This window comes from Gigantopelta aegis, chromosome 7, assembly GCF_016097555.1.
Source record: "Gigantopelta aegis isolate Gae_Host chromosome 7, Gae_host_genome, whole genome shotgun sequence".
Lineage (NCBI taxonomy): Eukaryota > Metazoa > Mollusca > Gastropoda > Neomphalida > Peltospiridae > Gigantopelta > Gigantopelta aegis.
In genome coordinates, this window is record NC_054705.1 from 29,748,247 (window position 1) to 29,770,177 (window position 21,931).

General features: G+C 40.1%; 1 protein-coding gene across 1 annotated transcript in view; it reads right to left on the reverse strand.

The window, feature by feature from the left end:
• Window positions 1-13,274: 13,274 nt before the first annotated feature.
• LOC121377289 overlaps window positions 13,275-21,931 on the reverse strand; it is a 20,508-nt gene continuing 11,851 nt past the window's right edge. Inside the window, exons 3-4 of the mRNA XM_041505227.1 lie at window positions 20,360-20,509; window positions 13,275-16,050 (exon numbers count right to left, since the gene is read on the reverse strand). Coding sequence (XP_041361161.1) covers window positions 15,887-16,050; window positions 20,360-20,509 — 314 coding nt within the window. The 3' untranslated portion in view covers window positions 13,275-15,886. The remainder of the gene's footprint in view (window positions 16,051-20,359; window positions 20,510-21,931) is intronic.

Consider the following 21,931-nt stretch of genomic DNA (forward strand, 5'->3'; position numbering starts at 1 on the left):
ATACTGATACTAATACTAATACTAATACTGCTATTACTGATACTGATAATGATGACTATGATGATGATGATGATGATGATGATGATGACTATCATGATGATGACTATGATGACTATGATGATGATGATGATGATGATGATGATTTCGACGATAACGACGACGATATTAATAATAGTAATAATGATCATGGTTATTATGAATAATAATGATGAGTCTCTCTCGGGCATGATCTCCGACTTCTCCATCAACATTGACGAAGATGACTGTGGCCTTCACTGCATGAAAACACACACACACACACACACACACACACACACACACACACACACACACACACACACACACAAAAACACCCGAATTTACTTCTGCATAAAGTTGTACAAAAGACCATCATAACCTTTTTATTACTTTTACTGTACCTTTACCTAAAAAGGTAAAGGCAGATTAAGATGGTCTTGCTTCAGGGCCCGTGCTTATAAAACTTAAGAAAGAAAGAAAGAAATGTTTTATTTAACGACGCACTCAACACATTGTATTTAAGGTCATATGGCGTCAAACATATGGTTATGGACCACACAGATATTGAGAGAGGAAACCCGCTGTCGCCACTTCATGGGCTACTCTTTTTCGAAAATCAGCAAGGGATCTTTTATACGCACCATTCCACAAACAGGGTAGTACATACCACGGCCTTTGATATACCAGTCGTGATGCACTGGCTGGAACGAGAAATTGCCCATTGGGCCCACCGACGGGGATCGATCCCACACCGACCGCGCATCGCCCCTTATAAAACTTAAAGTCTAGACTTTAATAAAGTTCAGACTTTAACGTAATATAATTTGAATGGCGTTGCCATGACATTAAAGTATGGACTTTAAGGTTTATAAGCACGGGGCCTGGTATGGAAGTCCTAGAACTCGACAAGCTTTCCGAAGATTTCTATCACCCCCACCACCACCACTCCTTCCCCCCTGGTCGGAGGTGGGGGGCTAGGGGTAGTTCAACAGTACATGTTTTCACGGCTGACTGTACCATTGTACAGCTTGGGAATGACGTGATGAGCAGCTGTTGGGTAAGGTTCTTTTGTTTATTATTATTATTATCAGAACCCTGTTTGTCGTTAAGTACATGGCTGAGTTTTCCTTGTATGAATTCAGTTTCGTTTATGTGCGCTAACGTCAACAGATTTTGCTTCAAGGCACTGCCTCGACATTCCACAGTGTAGCGTATTTAATTTTATTATCCACATGGTTCAAAATGTCTTGGTTCACATCACAGTGTTACGTCCTACTAGATCGTAAAGTGGGACGTAACACCTCGACGTCCTGTGATTGCTCAATGCTACGACGTTGCTGAAAGGTCAATAAAATGAGCCCCTTGATTCAGTATGTTTCACAATAAAAAGTCATCGCACCATAATTAATATCCAGTGAATCGAAAACCTTTGATAAAAATTAACTTCATTCTATATTTCAGTTTTCTACGTGCTAATTTAATTTCTTTGTTGTTTAAACATTACTTTTTGTTGTTTAATGACACCACTAGAGCACATTAATGTTTTAATTAATCATCGGCTATTGGATGTCAAACACATGGCCATTTTGACACAGTCATAGAGAGGAAACCCGCGACGGTTTCCCATTAGTAGCGAGGGATCTTTAATAATGACCATCCCACAGACAAGGTAGTACATATCACGGTCTATGATATACCAGTCGTAGTGCATTGGCTGGAACGAGAAATAGCCCAATGGGCCCTCAAACGTTACTAATACCAGTAATATGTTGAGATTTTAAGGACATAGAACGATGCCTAACGTATATACTGCCATTGCCATTGTCAAAGACCTATTTGTTTACAAAGTTGAATGCTTATATTTTGTTAAAATATATCCATGTACCATATTTGTTAACAAAAAAGCAAAGTAGTCACACAGTATCAAAACTGTGTTATAACATTTGTTTTCGTTCAAACTGTGTGTATATATATATATATATATATATATATATATATTATATATATATATATATATATATATATATATATATATATATATATATATATATATATATACTGACACACAATGAAAACGCAAAACAGATATTTTTCAATATTTTGTTGTGATTAATGAAAAATATATTTATTGGACTTAAAATAACAATTTATGAGAGGAAGCCATTGATTGGTACTGTTGTCTGGGTTTTAATCCTGGTTTTGTTCTCGTTACAAATACAATAGCAGAAACACACAAAATGGTGTGAAATGCGTTCACTACATACGCAATCATGCTGCATGCAATGCACGTGAAATACCGGTATGTGGACACATAAAAATCATGTAACGGTGTCATATTCCTCGTCACATTAAGCCACGACTCGGAGAAGAACAACGGGAGCGAGCGGTGGGCATGGTTCAAGGGGGGACTTCGCAAAGCCAAGTTGCTAGGACCGTCAGAGTCCATCCATCAACTATTGGACGACTTGTTGAACGTCATCAACAGACCAGGAGTGTCCGTGATCGACCTCGATCTGGTCAACGTCCCGTTACGACCCCACGCCAAGACCGGCAGATTCGACGACACCACCTCCGTGACCGGTTCAGAACTGCGACGATGACAGCAAACAACGCGATAGGACGTCATGGAAGGCATATCCATCCGATGACGGTCATCCGTCGACTCAGAACGGCTGGACTCAGATGCAGACGCCCGTACAACAGTAACATCATGATACCCCGACAGCGTGCTGCGAGACTACAGTTTGCTCTCCAGAATGGTAATCATCCACCAGCCTTTTACCGGAGCATTGTTTTCTCAGATGAGTCCCGTTTCTCTGTCTCCTTTGCCGATGGAAGAGCACGTGTGTACAGGAGACTCCATGAACAGTACGCTGACGGATGTGTGAGGGAACGTGATCGGTTTGGCGGCGGTTGTCTGATGGTATGGAGGGCAATCAACTGTGATTTCAGGAGTGATCTCATCATTGTCCACGGTGCCCTTACAGCCCAGCGTTATGTTGACGTTATTCTAAGACCAGTTCTCCAGCCACTTTTGCGCCGAAGACCAGGAGGTCCCCTTCTGTTTCAACAAGACAATGCCCGTCCACATACTGCAATAATTACCCAGGCATTCCTGCAACAAGCTGGTATCACCGTTATGAACTGGTCCGCTGTTTCATCGGATTTGAACCCAATTGAACACATGTAGGATGAGTTAGGACGTCGTGTACGTCACCGCCAGCCACCACCGCGTAACGTCGCTGAGCTTGAACAGGCGTTGCAGGAGGAGTGGAGGAACATTCCTGTGGCTTATTTGAGATGTTTGTGCAAATCCTTTCCCCGTCGTCTTCACGCATGCTCACGGGCCAATGGTGGACACACCAGATACTGACCTTGATGGGGGGGGGGGGGGGGGGGGTTGAACTTCGATTACGAATGCAACTCGATTACTGATGATAACTGGCCATGTTTCCATGTGAATGCATCTCGTGAATACCAGTCATTAATATCATATTACATTATCCATCAATTCATTAATAGTTTGTCGTTATTTGCAATGAAAAGTTGTTTTTGCGTTTTCATTGTGTTTCAGTATATCAAAATTAAGATCCACATTTTATACATGCTTGACCTGTTTTGTTTCATACTGGCTTATTTCTGTTTTGTTAGAAGATGTTAACATTATCGATAAAGAAAAACAATCTGGTTTAGTGCAACCTATCAAGCCCCAATCTGGGTGTCGTATGAGATGGGGACACACCGCGACGTATAACAGAGTACACTTATATACAACAGTTAGACTGGGGCCTACTGGCTTCTATCTGTTTTGCTAGAATTGTCAGAAGATGTTGACATTATCGATAAAGAAAAACAATCTGGCTTAGTGCAACCTATCAAGCCCCAATCTGAGTGTCGTATGAGATGGGGACACACCGCGACGTATAACAGAGTACACTTATATACAACAGTTAGACTGGAGCCTACTGGCTTCTATCTGTTTTGTTAGAAGATGTTAACATTGATAACGAAAAACAATTTGGCTTAGTGCAACCTAACAAAGAAGCCCCGATCTGAGTGTCGTATGAGATGGGGACACACCGCAACGTATAACAGAGTACATTTCAATTCTTTATTACCGTAAGCTCGAAATAGCTTATTGGTATAAACATATAAAATGATACAGCCATGGCAATGACAAATGGCTAGTGGAGAACATAAACAAACACATAGCAGCATGGAAAACAATTAAACAATTATAGAATTTCTATACTTAAAAGCATTTACCAGATACTCTCCTAGATTGTGTAGAATTTTTACATTTGAACAACTAAGTACTAGTAGTTGAATAAACTTAAACATTGAAGGTCTAGTCCAATAATAGCGTTTTATGTATCTTTGTCTTATATCTTTAAATACAGAACAACATAGTACAACATGATATTCATCTTCTACATCACCACTATTACATAGTATACAGATTCTGTCAGACCTATTAACATTTTTATATCTGCCAGTTTCAATTGCTAAGTTATGTGCAGACAGTCTTAGTTTAGTAATACATACTTTATACTCAACAGGTATTGACTTAATCAAGTAGTACTGCATATTTAAATTATATACCAAATATGTAAACAGTGTGGAGCATTTACTAGATGTATTCAACTAGTGGAAAAGATTCTGTTTTGCTTGATCAAATATCCTTCGCCTAATTATTGTCAAATAATACTTTTCCATATATATGCAAGTCCTAATTCATGTAATAGTGTTCTAATATATGTGACTCAACATACATTGTATGCAAAATACAGTTTTTTGAAGAAATCAGTTTTAACCAATATTTTACCATACGATAATTACGTTCATACAACAATGGATATCTCCCCAATTCGAAATATATCATAATATTTGTTGTAGATCCTTTAACTTTAAGCACATTTTTTAAAGAAGTCTAAATGCATTTTTTCAATAGCCTCTGCATTCTGTAATCCCCATATTTCACAGCCATAAAATAATATCCTAGATACATATGTATCAAACAATGATACTAATGTGTTACAATTAAAAAAAAATATGTCTTAATGTTTTTCTTCATAGAAAAGGAGGCTTTCTACCTTGTTCAGATACACATTTAATAGCAGGTGTGAATTTATTGTTATAAATCAGTAAGATATCAAGATAGATAAACTGGTCTACAACATCAACCAATACACCATTGTATAACCATTTTTCCTCATCTGGCTTAGTGCAACCTAACAAAGAAGCCCCAATCTGAGTGTCGTATGAGATAGAGACACACCGCGACGTATAACAGAGTACACTTATATACAACAGTTAGACTGGAGCCTACTGGCTTCTATCTGTTTTGTTAGAAGATGTTAACATTATCGATAACGGAAAACAATCTGGCTTAGTACAACCTAACAAGCCCCAATCTGAGTGTCGTATGAGATAGAGACACACCGCGACGCATAACAGAGTACACTTATATACAACAGTTAGCCTGGAGCCTACTGGCTTCTATCTGTTTTGTTAGAAGATGTTAACATTATCGAAAACGAAAGACAATCTGACTTAGTGCAACCTAACAAAGAAGCCACAATCTTAGTGTCGTATGAGATAGAGACACACCGCGACGTATACAGAGTAACAGAGTACACTTATATACAACAGTTAGACTGGAGCCTACTGGCTTCTATCTGTTTTGTTAGAAGATGTTAACATTATCGAAAACGAAAGACAATCTGGCTTAGTGCAACCTAACAAAGAAGCCTCAATCTAAGTGTCGTATGAGATAGAGACACACCGCGACGTATAACAGAGTACACTTATATACAACAGTTAGACTGGAGCCTACTGGCTTCTATCTGTTTTGTTAGAAGATGTTAACATTATCGATAACGAAAAACAATCTGGCTTAGTACAACCTAACAAGCCCCAATCTGAGTGTCGTATGAGATAGAGACACACCGCGACGCATAACAGAGTACACTTATATACAACAGTTAGCCTGGAGCCTACTGGCTTCTATCTGTTTTGTTAGAAGATGTTAACATTATCGAAAACGAAAGACAATCTGACTTAGTGCAACCTAACAAAGAAGCCACAATCTTAGTGTCGTATGAGATAGAGACACACCGCGACGTATAACAGAGTACACTTATATACAACAGTTAGACTGGAGCCTACTGGCTTCTATCTGTTTTGTTAGAAGATGTTAACATTATCGAAAACGAAAGACAATCTGGCTTAGTGCAACCTAACAAAGAAGCCTCAATCTAAGTGTCGTATGAGATAGAGACACACCGCGACGTATAACAGAGTACACTTATATACAACAGTTAGACTGGAGCCTACTGGCTTCTATCTGTTTTGTTAGAAGATGTTAACATTATCGATAACGAAAAACAATCTGGCTTAGTACAACCTAACAAGCCCCAATCTGAGTGTCGTATGAGATAGAGACACACCGCGACGTATAACAGAGTACACTTATATACAACAGTTAGCCTGGAGCCTACTGGCTTTTATCTGTTTTGTTAGAAGATGTTAACATTATCGAAAACGAAAGACAATCTGGCTTAGTGCAACCTAACAAAGAAGCCACAATCTTAGTGTCGTATGAGATAGAGACACACCGCGACGTATAACAGAGTACACTTATATACAACAGTTAGCCTGGAGCCTACTGGCTTCTATCTGTTTTGTTAGAAGATGTTAACATTATCGATAACGAAAAACAATCTGGCTTAGTGCAACCTAACAAAGAAGCCACAATCTTAGTGTCGTATGAGATAGGGACACACCGCGACGTATAACAGAGTACACTTATATACAACAGTTAGACTGGAGCCTACTGGCTTCTATCTGTGTTGTTAGAATTGTCAGGAGATGTTAACATTATCGATAAAGAAAAACAATCTGGCTTAGTGCAACCTAACAAAGAAGCCCCAATCTGAGTGTCGTATGAGATGGGGACACAGCCGGTGGCTAAACCGCCGGCGGCGACTCCTTCTGTTCGACCGCCGAACACCGCTCACCCGAGCAAGAAGACAAGAGCAGAAGAGGTTCCGGCCCCGGATGTTCAAGCTTCTTTGCCAACGGAAGAGCCGGAGACGGAGTTCGACACGGAAATCTGCGTCACACCGTACAACCGACCACCTGCACCAATTCCTTCGCAAGCGCTTTCGGATTTGTCGCCGATTATACTGGCGACACCCGTTGAGGCGCAGGCCCGGAAGGTGGCCGTTGTCAAGAGGAAGGCGACCACTCCCCCGAGTGCCATACCAGCCAAGCCGAGCCGCCCCTCTCAACCGCCGGAGACACACAAAAAACCAGTGGAGCAGTGGTCACTGCAGGCCAGCCGTCTCCCCCAGCGTTACCAACAACTGGTTAAGAATAACATCCGGGATGAACGCCAACTCATCAGCAGACCCAAGGCCCTTGCTTACAATCCATTGCCAGACAATTCAGACGAGGGGGAGTTCGCTGTACATCGACTCAAGATGCGGGAGGGACACAACGCAGTTTGCGTCACCATCTGCCGGAGCGGAATATTCAGCCAAGGACTGCTACTCTTGGAGATGGACAACCCGACACTACATCGAGTTCTGAAAACCGTCGCGGGGACTCACTACCGTTCCATCACCAAGGCGTTAGCAGACTCCGACTACCGGCAGTTCCTCCCGCAGCTTGAGATCACCGGATACATCGGATCCCCCTAGACGCCAACCTCCTTTGCCTCCGTGAGTAACCTCTTTTTTTGGGCTAGTTAGACTTTAAACGTTTTCGAAGCAGTTCAAAATTCTTATGTTTATTTTTTTATAAGTAGTCTAACGCATGTTATTTCGGCGCCCGTTCAATTGCTCAAAATCACCTTAAAAACTTTTTGGCTGAGCAGTCTTAACTATTTTGGGTCAAATTTTAGAGTCCAGACATGTCTTTGGATGCAGTTACTCTTTGTAGACTTAGGTAAAAAACAGGCTTCACCGAGGAATCGAAATTCAGCCAATCAAAACACGGCTCCCACTCGGTGTACTTCAAGTTTGCGAAGTGTCTGCTATTTGGTCCGCGCTCGCGTTGACCTTACTAAATGGCTTTATTCCAAATTCCGCCCACCTCAAACTTACCCCCCCCCCCCCCTCCTGCTCCGGAGTTAGTCACTGGCGAAGTCAGAGGCTAAATCCGTGGTGGGCGTGCCTGAACCTTCGTGGATAGGGGCACGTAAAAAGAGTTGCCCGTTGCCCGACCACCACACGTTAAGTGATGTTCAACTACAGTTTCATAGTCATTACGTAAGTGGTAAAGAAAGAACGAAAGAAAGAAATGTTTTATTTAACGACGCACTGCACACATTTTATTTACGGTTATATGGCGTCGGACGTATGATTAAGGACCACACAGATATTGAGAGAGGAAACCCGCTGTCGCCACTTCATTAGTAGCAAGCGATATTTTATATACACCATCCCACAGACAGGGTAGTACATACCATGGAATTTGATATACCAGTCGTGGTGCACTGGCTGGAACGAGAAATAGCCCAATGGGCCTATCGACGGCGATCGATCCCAGACCGACCGCACATCGAGCGAGCGCTCTACCACTGAGCTACGTCCCGACCCCACATCAATGTTAAAGTCACAGACCCTAATTATTATCTCTTTAAAATGGACTTTAAGTTTGGTTACTCTACAGACATGTAACACACATTTGGATCAAGTAAAGTAAAGTTTGTTTTATTTAACGACGCCACTAGAGCACATTGATTTTTTATCTTATCATCGGCTATTGGACGTCAAACATATGGTCATTCTGACACTGTTTTTTAGAGGAAACTCGCTGTCGCCACATAGGCTACTCTTTTACGACAGTAAGCAAGGGATCTTTTATTTGCGTTTCCCACAGGCAGGATAGCACAAACCATGGCCTTTGTTGAACCAGTTATGGATCACTGGTCGGTGCAAGTGGTTTACACCTACCCATTGAGCCTTGCGGAGCACTCACTCAGGATTTGGAGTCGGTATCTGGATTAAAAATCCCATGCCTCGACTGGGATCCGAACCCAGTACCTACCAGCCTATAGACCGATGGCCTAACCACGACGCCACCGAGGCCGGTCACATTTGGATCAAGTTACGGTGACGTTAAACAAGAAATAATGTTGTTGAAAAGTTGAAATATCCTTAATCATAGACCAGAGCTCGGATCCATAACATATATTTTTCAGACGCACGTGTATTTTTGAATATATGAAAAATGCATTTCGTGACATTAGAAACACCATGATGACTAGTAACACTTTGGATGTACGGAAATGGACAATATAAATAATAAAATCTTAGTAATGTGTCATTTAAATTATCAAAACCGGCTAAAAAGAAAACCGCAGTAGTGTTTAAAAACTTGGGTCAGTCACTTTAATAGGGAGCTTCTTGTGATCCAAATAACTTGGTTTTTGGTAGATATTGCGAGCCACACGGCCAAACGTAGCAACTCACTATTTACTTGTTTTGAGAGCAACGAGAAATAGCGAAGATTTGGCTGATTAGGGTTTAGTTGTAAGCCAATTTTAAAACATATCTTAGGATGGTGAATTGTATTGGGGCTATCAAGTTTTGGTTTGAATAACCTTTATGATGAAGAATCCTCCGACTCACCACTGATAAAAGAAGCTAACTGTATTTTAGTTTAAAATGATTGAACTAAAAAATAACTCACAAATAAGTAATTTGACTGTGCGGTCGTATCTTTACATGTGTCAATGTGGGAAACTGAATGTTTTGCAGATTCATCATAGTTCCAAACCTGAGTCTAGACTCAGTCTTTAAGGGCCTCACACGAACACAATTTGTTTGGCGTTGCCATGACGTTAAAGTCTCAGACTCTGTTAGTCTCTAGTCTAGCCCCGTGCTTATAAACCTTAAAGTCTAGACTTTAATAAAGTCCAGAATTTAACGTCATGGCAACGCCATTCAAATAGCATTACATTAAAGTCTGGACTTTATTAAAGTCTAGACTTTACGTTTTATAAGCACGGGTCCTACTAGACTGTAAAAGTTGCATAAGCACGGTGGAATAAGTATGTTTGTTGTATCTGCCAACATGGTCAAAAACAAGGCTATTGTTCAATCAAATGTAGCCAAATGAGAACCTATATATAGTATAACTTATAAACTATTCCAATCAAAGGAAGCTTACTTCTGGAAGAAGGCTGCCTCAAAATCAACGTGATATCGGTTAGTGACTCATGCATCTTACATCCACTGAATGTTCAAGCACGTCTGTAATGGACATGCGTGCCAGAAATGCTCATCATTTAATCTGACAGACTTGTTTAGTCTTGGGTGCTATGCTGGGGATAAAGTGCGTTTGCGTTATTTCTTGATGTCATCAAAGTCATCATTGATGGGCCGTCATGCAGTGTAAGACTTTTTCAGTGATGACCGGCCTCAGTGGCGTCGTGGTTAGGCCATCGGTCTACAGGCTGGTAGGTACTGGGTTCGGATCCCAGTCGAGGCATGGGATTTTTAATCCAGATACCGACTCCAAATCCTGAGTGAGTGCTCTGCATGACTCAATGGGTAAGTGTAAACCATTTGCACCGACCAGTGATCCATAACTGGTTCAACAAAGGCCATGGTTTGTGCTATCCTGCCTGTGGGAAGCGCAAATAAAAGATCCCTTGCTGCTAATCGGAAAGAGTAGCCCATGTAGTGGCGACAGCGGGTTTCCTCTCAAAATCTGTGTGGTCCTTAACCATATGTCTGACGCCATTATTATAACCGCAAATAAAATGTGTTGAGTGCGTCGTTAAATAAAACATTTCTTTCTTTCTTTCTTTTCAGTGATGCACCACTTTGTTTCATTGGCCAAAATATTTTATTACATATTGTCTCTACCTAATATAATATCCCTATCATTACAATACAGTGTGATACTTAATTGTTACACATTAATGCAGGGCGTGTTTCTTTCATATAGTCAACTACCATAACACCAGAATGTATTATTATTGAAATATTTTCCAACACGTATCAGTAACCACAACGTTCTAGGGTTATGTACTGAGGTCAGTAGCATCAGTAAATTAATCAAACAAGGGTCATTTTACACAGATTACTGCCATATTTTTATCCAATGGGTATTTGATTAAAGCACTTCCGACAGACCTCGTGAAACAGTTCGGGTTGCATGACACCAAAGAAGAAAGTTCCGTGTCAAAGTTCGAGGTGAATGCGTGGAGGTGCCAAACATTTACGGAGTAAACAGAGCTGTGGCTGTGATTGGTAGTGATATGTGACATTGATTATTTGTGCAAATACAATTATCCATTGGCAATAAATAAATAAATAAATAAATAAATACACTTTTATTTGTTATACAGTTGTTATGCAGACGTTGATACCAGAAATGGACCTGCGATTTTCAGAAAAAATTAATTTGCTAATAAAAACATTAATTAAATTTCTTAAATACTATAGGACACCACCCCACCCCTCCCACTCCATTTTCTAGCAGGAAGATTAAATGTGAGGTGCCACACTTTTTTATTGGTGTACTGCCTGGATGTGTTGATATACAGCTTATATCAATTTATCAGTAAACGTTAACATTATTGGCAATAGGAATTCATTTGGTCTGTTGGAACCTTCAAGCAAACACCACAGCGGAACTGGCCGTTTTGAACTGAACCAACCATAATGGAATTGTGTCCATCTGATCTTGTGCACTTTTTAGGTAAATTGGAATTTAAAAACAAAAATATGGAGCGGGATGTATCTCAGTGGTAGAGCGCTCGCCTGAGGTGCTGGGGGTTGCAGGATCGATCAACGTCGATGGCAGGGCTGTACCCTGATCAAAATCCGGGGGGGGGGGGGGGGGGGGAATATTTTTTTAATAAAGAAATGAAACAATATACAAATTAAACCCTGAGATGTGTATGCTATTTTGTGGAGTCAAAAAAAGAAGAAAAGTGAGATTATCAGGGGGTAGCTGCCCCCTGCCCCCACCCCCACCCCCGGAGGGTACGGCCCTGGATGGACTCGTTTTTCTTGTCACTACCAGTGCCTCACATCTGGTACATCTGTCTATCTATGAGAAACTTCATATAAAAGATTCATTTTTTGCTTTATTAACAGGAGTAGCCTATATGGCGGTAGCGAGGGTTCTCCATCGATTTGATCGAAATAACTACGTGTCGGACACAAAATAGTCTTAATTTAACCATGGTTGGGGTGGGATGTAGTCCAGTAGTAAAGCGCTCGCTTAATGCGTGGTCGGTGTGAGATCGATCCCCATTGGGCTATTTCTTGGTCCAGCCAGTGCACCACAACTGGTATATCAAACGCCGTGAGATGGTGCATATAAAAGATCGATTGCTACTAATGGAAAAATGTAGCAGATTTCCTCTCTTAGACTCTATGTAAAAATTACCGAATGCTTGACATCCAACAGCCGATTTTGTGATGTCGTTAAACGAAAAAAACTTTTTGTTAACACACAAAATAGTCTTTAATTTAATAATGGTTAATCATTACACGCGTTAAAGAAACAAATACATTGAACATTTGTATATATTTTATTTGTACAAAAACATTTCACCATACATTGATTTGCAGTTAGTTTTAATAGTACTTTTTAATATCAGTTTACAACGAATAATACTGGGTTAATGAACTGGATCCTGCGATAATGAAGGGGAGACAACCTCTCTTCAGTAAAGTTGACCTGCAGTTGTCTTACACCCAGTTACTGCTCGCTGGTTCACAGTTCACGAATCAAAAATAACCGAAATGGTCTCGTTTTGCTGGGAATAATAAATGAATAATTAAAATTAAAAAATAATAATACCCACTGATAAAACATATCATGCAGTTTTGTATTATTCTGATACACTCCTATTTGACATATTCTGCTACAGTACAATTTGATTGTTTCGTTTCAATTTTCCTTTCGTGAACATACCGCATGTACTAATTGAACACTTGATTTGATTGGGTGTTTTTGACGTAATATGAGTTTGATTTGTCAATCTTGATAGGATAGCACTAGATTAAAATTGTTCTAAGGTTTGTTAAAGGCGCAGATCCTAGTTTCAACCCGTAAAAATGGATATTAAGTTTAAGTTGCAAACCTGTAACACATTTGGATAACGTTACAAGATAGTGAAACAGGAGTCTGTGACGTTGAAAAGGTGAAATACCCTTAAAAATAGACTAAAACTCGACTCCGTAACTGTTATTTCTCAGACGCACGTGTGTTTTTTAAAATATGAAAAATGCATTTTAAGTTATCAGAAACAACAGGAAACACTTCGGTTCTACGGAAATGGATAATCTAAACAATAAAATATAAGTAATGTTTGATTTCAGTTATCATAGACGGCTCTAATAGTGAACAAAAAGGTTTTTGGGGTGCTTTTTTCCAAGATAACTAAACAAAAGTATGAAATTAGTTAACACCATACAATTCTCATAAATTCGTGTTGTTGTTTGTTTTTCAAATTTGTCCGATTCCTCACCACAACTGGACAAAGGCCGTGGTATGTGCTTTTCTGTCTGTGGGAAAGTGCATATAAAAGATCCCTTGCTGCATTAGGAAAAATGTAGCGGGTTTCCTCTGTTGATTACGAGTCAGAATTACCAAATGTTTGACATCCAATAGCCGATGATTAATTAATCAATGTGCTCAAGTGGTGTCGTTACACAAAACAATTTTTTGTCTGATTCCTCTTCGTGTAAACACTATAGCTTAGGAATAGGTCAAATGAACACAAGATAGAATTAGCACCTGTAAAACTTTTGAAATATCCGAGTCGTCTGTGTAACACAAGCTGGCCTTTCGCTGATAACCACCAGTTTATAAAGCGACAGAACCACGTTTGTAAACACTGTGGTGTAATGTAGTGTTTACTTTTAGAGCCGGTTTTAATAATTGAGATCAGACGTTACGTGGATCTTATTGTTTACATTATTCATGGCCATACATCTCAAGTGTTTCTTGTCATTCTGGTGTTTGTAATACTACAAAATACATTTTTCGTATTTTTGAAAACGCACATACCTCTGAGAAGTAACGGTTGTGGAAATCAGCCTTTAGTCTACCTGTTAAAGGTATTTCTCAGTTTCAGCGTCACAGATTCTTGTATCACTCTATTGAAACTTTATTCAAATGTGTTACAGGTTTATAGATTAACCAAACGTATATTAGTGTCCATTTTCACAGGTTGAAACTAGGGTCTTCGACTTTAAAACACAATATAATCTATATGGAAGAATCTGGCATCTGCATGAATAGGGAACTCTTCTAAACTAACAAGGACAGTATCAACAGGTTAATTTCATGATTGCATTCCTTTCCGTCAATGGTCAATATCAGTGTTACATGCACTAATGGAGCTTGAGTATTCAGTACACAGACATACTAACTCCAGTTACAGTCATCTGGAAGCTGTCAGATATTTCGTAGCAGGAAAAAACCGTACAGACCATTAACCACAATATTATGACGTATGAGCGTGGAATGGGTCATCACCAAACACACGTCACTGCTACTATGAAATAGTTCACGGTTTGATCAGTATATAACTGACCTCGTGGTAACAATTATTTTTTTGTAAATTAATGTTGATTATATATATATTTAATCCTTTTTATTAGGCCAAACAAAATACATTTCTGTTCTTTGGTCAGAGCGCACGTCTATTTTGACCCTCACGCGTCAACATGTTTATTATTATTTTTATTTATTTTTTTTTTTAATTTCTCGCGTTATGACGTCGATCTTTGCTGTGCTTTTGTTTCCAAAACGTAAAAACCGCATTTGGAGCCAAAGTGCCATCGCGCATGAACTAGGACGTGCATTCTGATTTCAATTTAAATGTGCCCATTGTTTCGGTATCAAATATACCTTTTTTGTGTAATCCATGCTTTAAAAAAAAAAGAAAAAAAAAAAAGCCATCGCCGCATCAATTCTTTTTTTCTTGTTCTTGGCCTTAGCAATATTTTTTATATATACTTAGATACTTAGGGTAGTAATTAATTTCTCTTTTAATGTACATTATATATTACCATATTTCCCATGTAAGGGCCTATATTAAAAATTGGTATTTAATGCATTTTTAGCACTTGTAAAAACTTGAAGCAAGTGATTAATTGCTCTCCTAATGTAGATTATATATTATCATATTTCCTATGTATATCGACTAATGATAATTAATCCTTTTGTAGCACTATTTTAAAGAAACAGTCACTTACTAAGAAGCTTTATTGAAAGTTGATATTTAATCCATTTTTAGCACTATTGTAATAATTTGAGGCAAGTGATTAATTTCTCTCCTAATGTAGATTATATATTATCATATATTGACCCATTGATATTTAATACTTTTGTAGCACTATTTAAAAAAAAAACATTCACACACTAAGGGGAACTAAAAGTCACTCTCCTTGAACTAGTCTCAGGCGAGCAATGGTGAGCGGGAGCGATAGCTCCCCTTAACCCGCAAGTCTGTATAATCAAAAAGCTTTCAGTTTCTCAAGCACCGTCTGTGTGGGCGATTTGTATTCCCGTTCATAATGGGCAGAACTGTTGAAATGTACAATGTAATGATAGGTCAAGACTACCAACTGCCACGACGCAGTTAGCCAACTCTCCGATGTCACGACTCCTACGACTGTCCAGTTGCTAGTCTTGAGCACTCTTACAACTCGATTCTCGTCGCATACAACTCCTACGGCCGATTAGTTGTTAATATGAGCGTATCCGTCGTAAGTAGTGAGTGGGTGAAATCACAACGCAAACTGTCGAGTTGGCCACCTCCGTCATGACAGTTGGTAGTCTGACCCTAGCACTAGACGTTCGCCGGCAGCTCGTGTTGCTCGTGTTATCACTGTGCCCTGTAGTCTATGAAGAGGAGAGCTCCGGACAATAGAAAGAATAATCCCGCGGCCACTTCTATTCCGAACCCCCAGGACAGTTCGTATAGCTGGGAAGAGAAATACTCGGTCTTCAGCGAGCCGAATATAATCACGGCCAGTAGAATGCTTGCACCTGCAATGTGGAAAATCACGAGATTAGTTCAACAAGCATCTTACACCAAGCATTAAAGTTTGCTTTGTTTAAAAACACAGTGGCGTAGGAAGCGGTGTGTGTGTGTGTGTGTGTGTGTGTGTGCACGCGCGTGCGCGCGCGCGCAAGGGTATTATGTGCCTTCCCCACTTTGTAGCAGCAGCGATGGTTTATATATATACATATTATATATATATATATACGTATATACTTTTTTTTTTTTTCCGGGATCAAATAGACAATAACACCCGGAAAGCTAATGACGTCATTAAAGGTGACGTCATTAGCAATTGGAACAGGCTAAGTTGACGATTCAAGGGTATACAGTTAGATTGTACAGTTAGATTGTAGCCATGTATTTTTTTCTAGAAATACCAAATATACAGTCAATTCTGTAGAAAAACATTCAGTTTACAGACAAGATAGTAATTATCCTGGCCTTTGATATAGACCTACCAGTCAGGGTGCACAGTCAGGAACGATAAATAGCCCGATGGGCCCACCGACGGGGATCGATCCTAGACCGACCGCGCATCAATCGAGCGCTTTACCACTGGGCTACGTCCTGCCCCATCATTATTAATTTCATAAACATTTTACAAATATGAAATATTACGTTTTTTGTGGCACATGTAATATGAAATATTACGTTTTTGTGGCACATGTAATATGAAATATTACGTTTTTGTGGCACATGTAATATGAAATAATAACATGTTTATTATGCTACAAACGTAAAGTTTGTTTTATTTAACGATGCCACTAAAGCACATTGATTTGTATCTTATCATCGGCTATTGGACGTCAAACATATGGTCATTCTGGCACTGTTTTTAGAGGAAACCCGCTGTCGCCATATAGGCTACTCTTTTACGACAGGCAGCAAGGGATCATTTATTTGTGCTTCCCACAGGCAGGATAGCACAAACCATGGCCTTTGTTGAACCAGTTATGGATCACTGGTCGGTGCAAGTGGTTTACACCTACCCACTGAGCTTTGCGGAGCACTCACTCATGGTTTGGTGTCGGTTTCTGGATTAAAAATCCCATGTCTCGACTGCGATCCGAACCCAGTACCTACCAGCTTATAGACCGATGGCCTAAACACGACGCCACCGAGGCCGGTTGCTACAAACGTGACCTTGGTATACGACAGTCTGTACGTTCAGAATATCATTAGGGTTAAATTTCAATTATTCCTAATCCGTATGCGCCTATACGTAATCTGAAGTGTGTAATCCGTAGCAAACAGGTTGGGTAGCAATCTGATTAAAATTAGCTCTACTGGTCTACCAGTAGATCTAACAGCATTGTGTGGACTCCCATGTCCAGGTGACATTTCATCTATAAATAACAATTTAATTATCGACCAATTACACTTCGCCTTTTATAGCGTTATTCGGAAGCATACACATTCTAAAAATATCGGGCGAGACTATTTATGCAATAGGCGAACTAGTTGGTCTATTTCAACATTGATAAAAACAGGGGGAAAGTGTAGTAATAAACTCTGGATTGTATACTAGTATAAACAGATTTTATGGCTATACCATCACGGTGCTTTTTTTTTCTTCTTGAAACGAATTTTATATAAAATGTTATATTGAAATTAGTTTCCGGCATACTTCGTAATTCACCCGAATCATTTCGTATACTCTCGGCATAATCCCGAATGTTTTCAAATTCTTTTCAAATCACTGGATTCCCAGTCGCGGTAAGACGTGTTTGTTTCGCTTGTGCACACTGCACGTGATTTCGCGGCTCGACTTGGGAATCCTTCACTTCGTTGTTTTTGTCAGCGAAGTGAAATTTTCTACTGGGATGTATGCGGCCATTGGAACTGATTGAACGCTGGGACGCTTCTCGTTTCGACAGTCTGCTCCGCCAGGTTGGATTCTTTTTTAGCGAGATTCCTTGCCTCCACGTCATTTCTCCGTCTGTCTATGTTGACTTGTTTTTTTCGTGACTCGTATGATGGCCATTCTGCAGAACGCCACGGTTGTTCGCGTTTAGTCTCTACATGTCCGAGCCTGTCCTAGCAGCACTGGAAGATTGACTGCCCCACGCTAAGAAGAACTAGGAAGCGGGGTCGGCCCCTACTACTCTTTTCTAGACTTTACTTTGTTTTATTGTGATACCATCTCGTATCCTCCGGAGTCGGGCCCGTCCGCACCACTATACCAACCCATGACGACTGGACTATACTCTCTCTCGTTCAGACGGATCCGGCTTCTCAAGATCTGTACTTCAGCACAGCACTACACCTTCAACGTCTATTGACAGTCAATCTAGGGGTTTTCTTGACGGCATGTAACCCATCTCGTCCCTACAAGCTGTGTATGGACATATAGATCGGACTTTAAACTTTTAGACCTTCGTTCAAAAGTGTATGTCTAAATTACTTTCTTTTCTTTTTTTAATATTATTAAATAGTCCGATCCTCTCTTCTTTCTCTTATTTATTTTTGGACTGTCTTTCTAAAATGCTCCAGATTATATAAATATTCCACCGAGCAGTCAATTCTTTTTATTCAAAATTCTGCTCATCTTCAACTCTAACCCGCCCCCGCCCCCACCCACCACCCACCCACCCCCACCCACCCCCACCCCCACCCCCATCCCGAGTCGAACCACCGATTTTATCTCATTTCTTTTTGACCACCCGATCTAATCTAGCGACCAAATTTAATGAGTAGAATTTTCTTTATTAATTATATTAATTAGAGATGCGCATCAAAATTTTAAAGGCCCACTATTTAATTTTTGGATGTAAATTTAAAAATTGTTCGCTTAATTTTTTTTCTGTCCCGGGACAAGCCCCTGGCTATCCAGAGACAGGCCCCGGGACGGCCATGCTCGAAACTCTAGTGGTATATGAGTATGTAAAAATTATTCGCACTCGCACTCAAATCACTGGCATGATTTTTGCAAGTAAGGTTTTGATTGGTCGAATGAAAGGTCAACTGGACATGAGCTCCAACGGGCTGCTGTTAGATCCACAGGTAATAGTAATTAACCAGTGGAGCTAATTTTAATTAGATTGGTTGAGTAGATTCCATTTCTGCGTATCTATGCATTTGTAATCACGAACACGTATGGGCATGCATACGGCTTAAGCATAAATAGAATGTGCGTCTTGCAGATTATCTGTTAGAGGCAAGGAATAATTTTACTCATTTAATTGAAATACACATGCGTTATTTGGGGGTTTTATACCAAGGATTGCCACAATGTCATGTAGTCATATTAGTTATGTTTTGTATGGTTACACTTTCGTGTCTTTATACATTTAGTGTAATATTTAACACCCGCAGGAAAACAGTGCCCTGATGTTCCTTTCGTGTTGTTAGATTCTTGGTGTTTCAACTTCGTATATTACATGTTTTCTTATAAAGCCTGCATGGGCTCCTTTAATTATAAATAAATATTTGATCCGTAGTGTTTCCAAGTTGGCGTGTACTGGGATATTCCGCGTTTTATAGTCATTGTGTAACGTTTTTTGTTAATAGAATTTTGTTCCTTAGATCATTAGTTCCTATATATCCAATGTGCGTGCGTGTGTGTGTTTGCGTATTTGCGTGTATGTATGCATGTTGCATCTATGTCTGTATCTATAAGAAGTTTGTGTTTTCTTTAACGACACCACTAAAGCACACTGAATTATTAATCATCGGGCTATTGGATGTCAACATTTGGAACTTTGACAAATAGTCTTAGAGAGGAAACCCGCTACATTTTCCATTAGTAGCAAGGAATCTTTTATATGCACCATCTACACCAGGATAGCATATACACGGCCTTTGATATACCAGTCGTGGTGCACTGGCTGGGACGATTAATAGCCCAATGGGCCCACCGACGGGGATCGATCCCAAACCGACCGCGCATCAAGCGAGTGCTTTACCACTGGGCTACGTCTCTCCCCCAAGTATCTATATAACTGTGCGGGCAGGTGATGTACGTGTATATATGTTGTATCTATGTATGTATCTTTGTATCTATGTGCGGTCGTTCAGGCCTACGTGTCTATACGTATAGATGATATATTATATCTGTGTGTATTGATATAGTGTATGTATGTCAGGTTTGACTATTACATTTATAGATATTAACGAGTTGTTTTAAAATGTATCTCACTAGCGAAAGCGAGTTTGATACGTTTTTAAACAACGAGTTGTGAGATAAATCGTATCTAACGGGCACGAATGTCTTATTCTATTGCTTACATATGCTCAAAAACTACGACGCCACCGAGGCCGGTAAAGAGCGGGTGTGTAAGAAAGATGGTTTACCTGAGAAGAAGCTACCGAAGATGTTGAACGTCCCCAACGATGACTCGGGGTCGATGGCGGCGACGCAGAAGTAGATCATGACGCAGATGCACGTGACCACTGCCGTTATCAGCCCGATCACCGCGAACCCAAACGCCGCCTGGAAGAACCCTGAAACGATAGAGATAAAACTGCGTCTAGTTTAACGACACCACTAGAGCTAACTGATTAATTGATCATCGGCTACTGGATGTCTTCAGCGGTAACCCGCTATATATATTCCAACAGCAGCAAGGGATAGTTATATGAAATTTTCGTTAGACAGGACAACACATACCACGATTCTATGAGAAGCCTGTATCTGTCTGTATATCCGTCAGTAGCTGTCAGTATCTCCCCTCATATCTCTCTCTCTCTCTCTCTCTCTCTCTCTCTCTCTCTCTCTCTCTCTCTCTCTCTCTCTCTCTCTCTCTCTCTCTCTCTCTCTCTGTGTGTGTGTGTGTGTGTGTGTGTCTCCCTATCGTTCTTCTTATCTCTTTCTGTCTCTCTCTCTGTCCAATAGTCGATGTGTATTTGAGTGCTGGGGTGTCGTTCTTTCATTCATTCTCCCTGTGTCTCTGTATCTGTCTCTCTCTCTCTCTATCTCTCTCTCTCTCTCTGTCTCTCTCTCTCTCTCTCTCTCTCTCTCTCTCTCTCTGCTGTGTGTGTCTCTCTCTCAATCTTTCTCTCTGTATGTCTGTCTGTCTGTCTGTCTGTCTCTCTCTCTCTCTCTCTCTCTCTCTCTCTCTCTCTCTCTCTCTCTCTCTCTCTCTCTCTCTCTCTCTCTCTCTCTCTGCTGTGTGTGTCCCTCTCTCTATCTTTCTCTCTGTATCTCTGTCTGTCTGTCTGTCTGTCTGTCTCTCTCTCTCTCTCTCTCTCTCTCTCTCTCTCTCTCTCTCTCTCTCTCTCTCTCTCTCTCTCTCTCTCTCTCTCTCTCTCTCTCTCTCTGTCCCTCCTTATTTCTCTGTCTCACTCACTCTCTCTCATTCTCTCTCCCTACCTCTTCCCAAGTGTTGAAATGACTGTACGTATGTTAGACACCAAACAGTCATAGTTCATAATGGACTGGGGTGTTGTTAAACAGAAACTACAAGTTGTTTCCTTTTCAATCGCCACTGCACTATGAAAGAACGTGATATTAAATATATTAAATAATGTTTTAAAACAACGATGGTTTAATAATTTTAAACAGATTTTTGTTGAGCACTTTCCTCGTACATTTATTAGTGTCTAAACGTCAAAAATTGTGACATATCCCAAAATAGGAAAATTATGACGCCAAGCAAAATTATACACGTCAGTTGCAGACGTTTCAGAAGGCTTCAGAATGTGTGACGCTAGACAAGCGGTCGTGGCACCCATCGTATGATGTACAGGTCACTGGAATAATCAAGTACAGCAGAATAAAACTGACCTATAAAGATTTTTACAAGTATGTGTCCCATTCTGGTTATAAAAATTATTTAGAAAAGGGAATAATATTTATAAACGATCTACTTGATGAAGATGGAAATTTCTTTACATTTGAGAAATTAAAAAAAATATATAACGTAA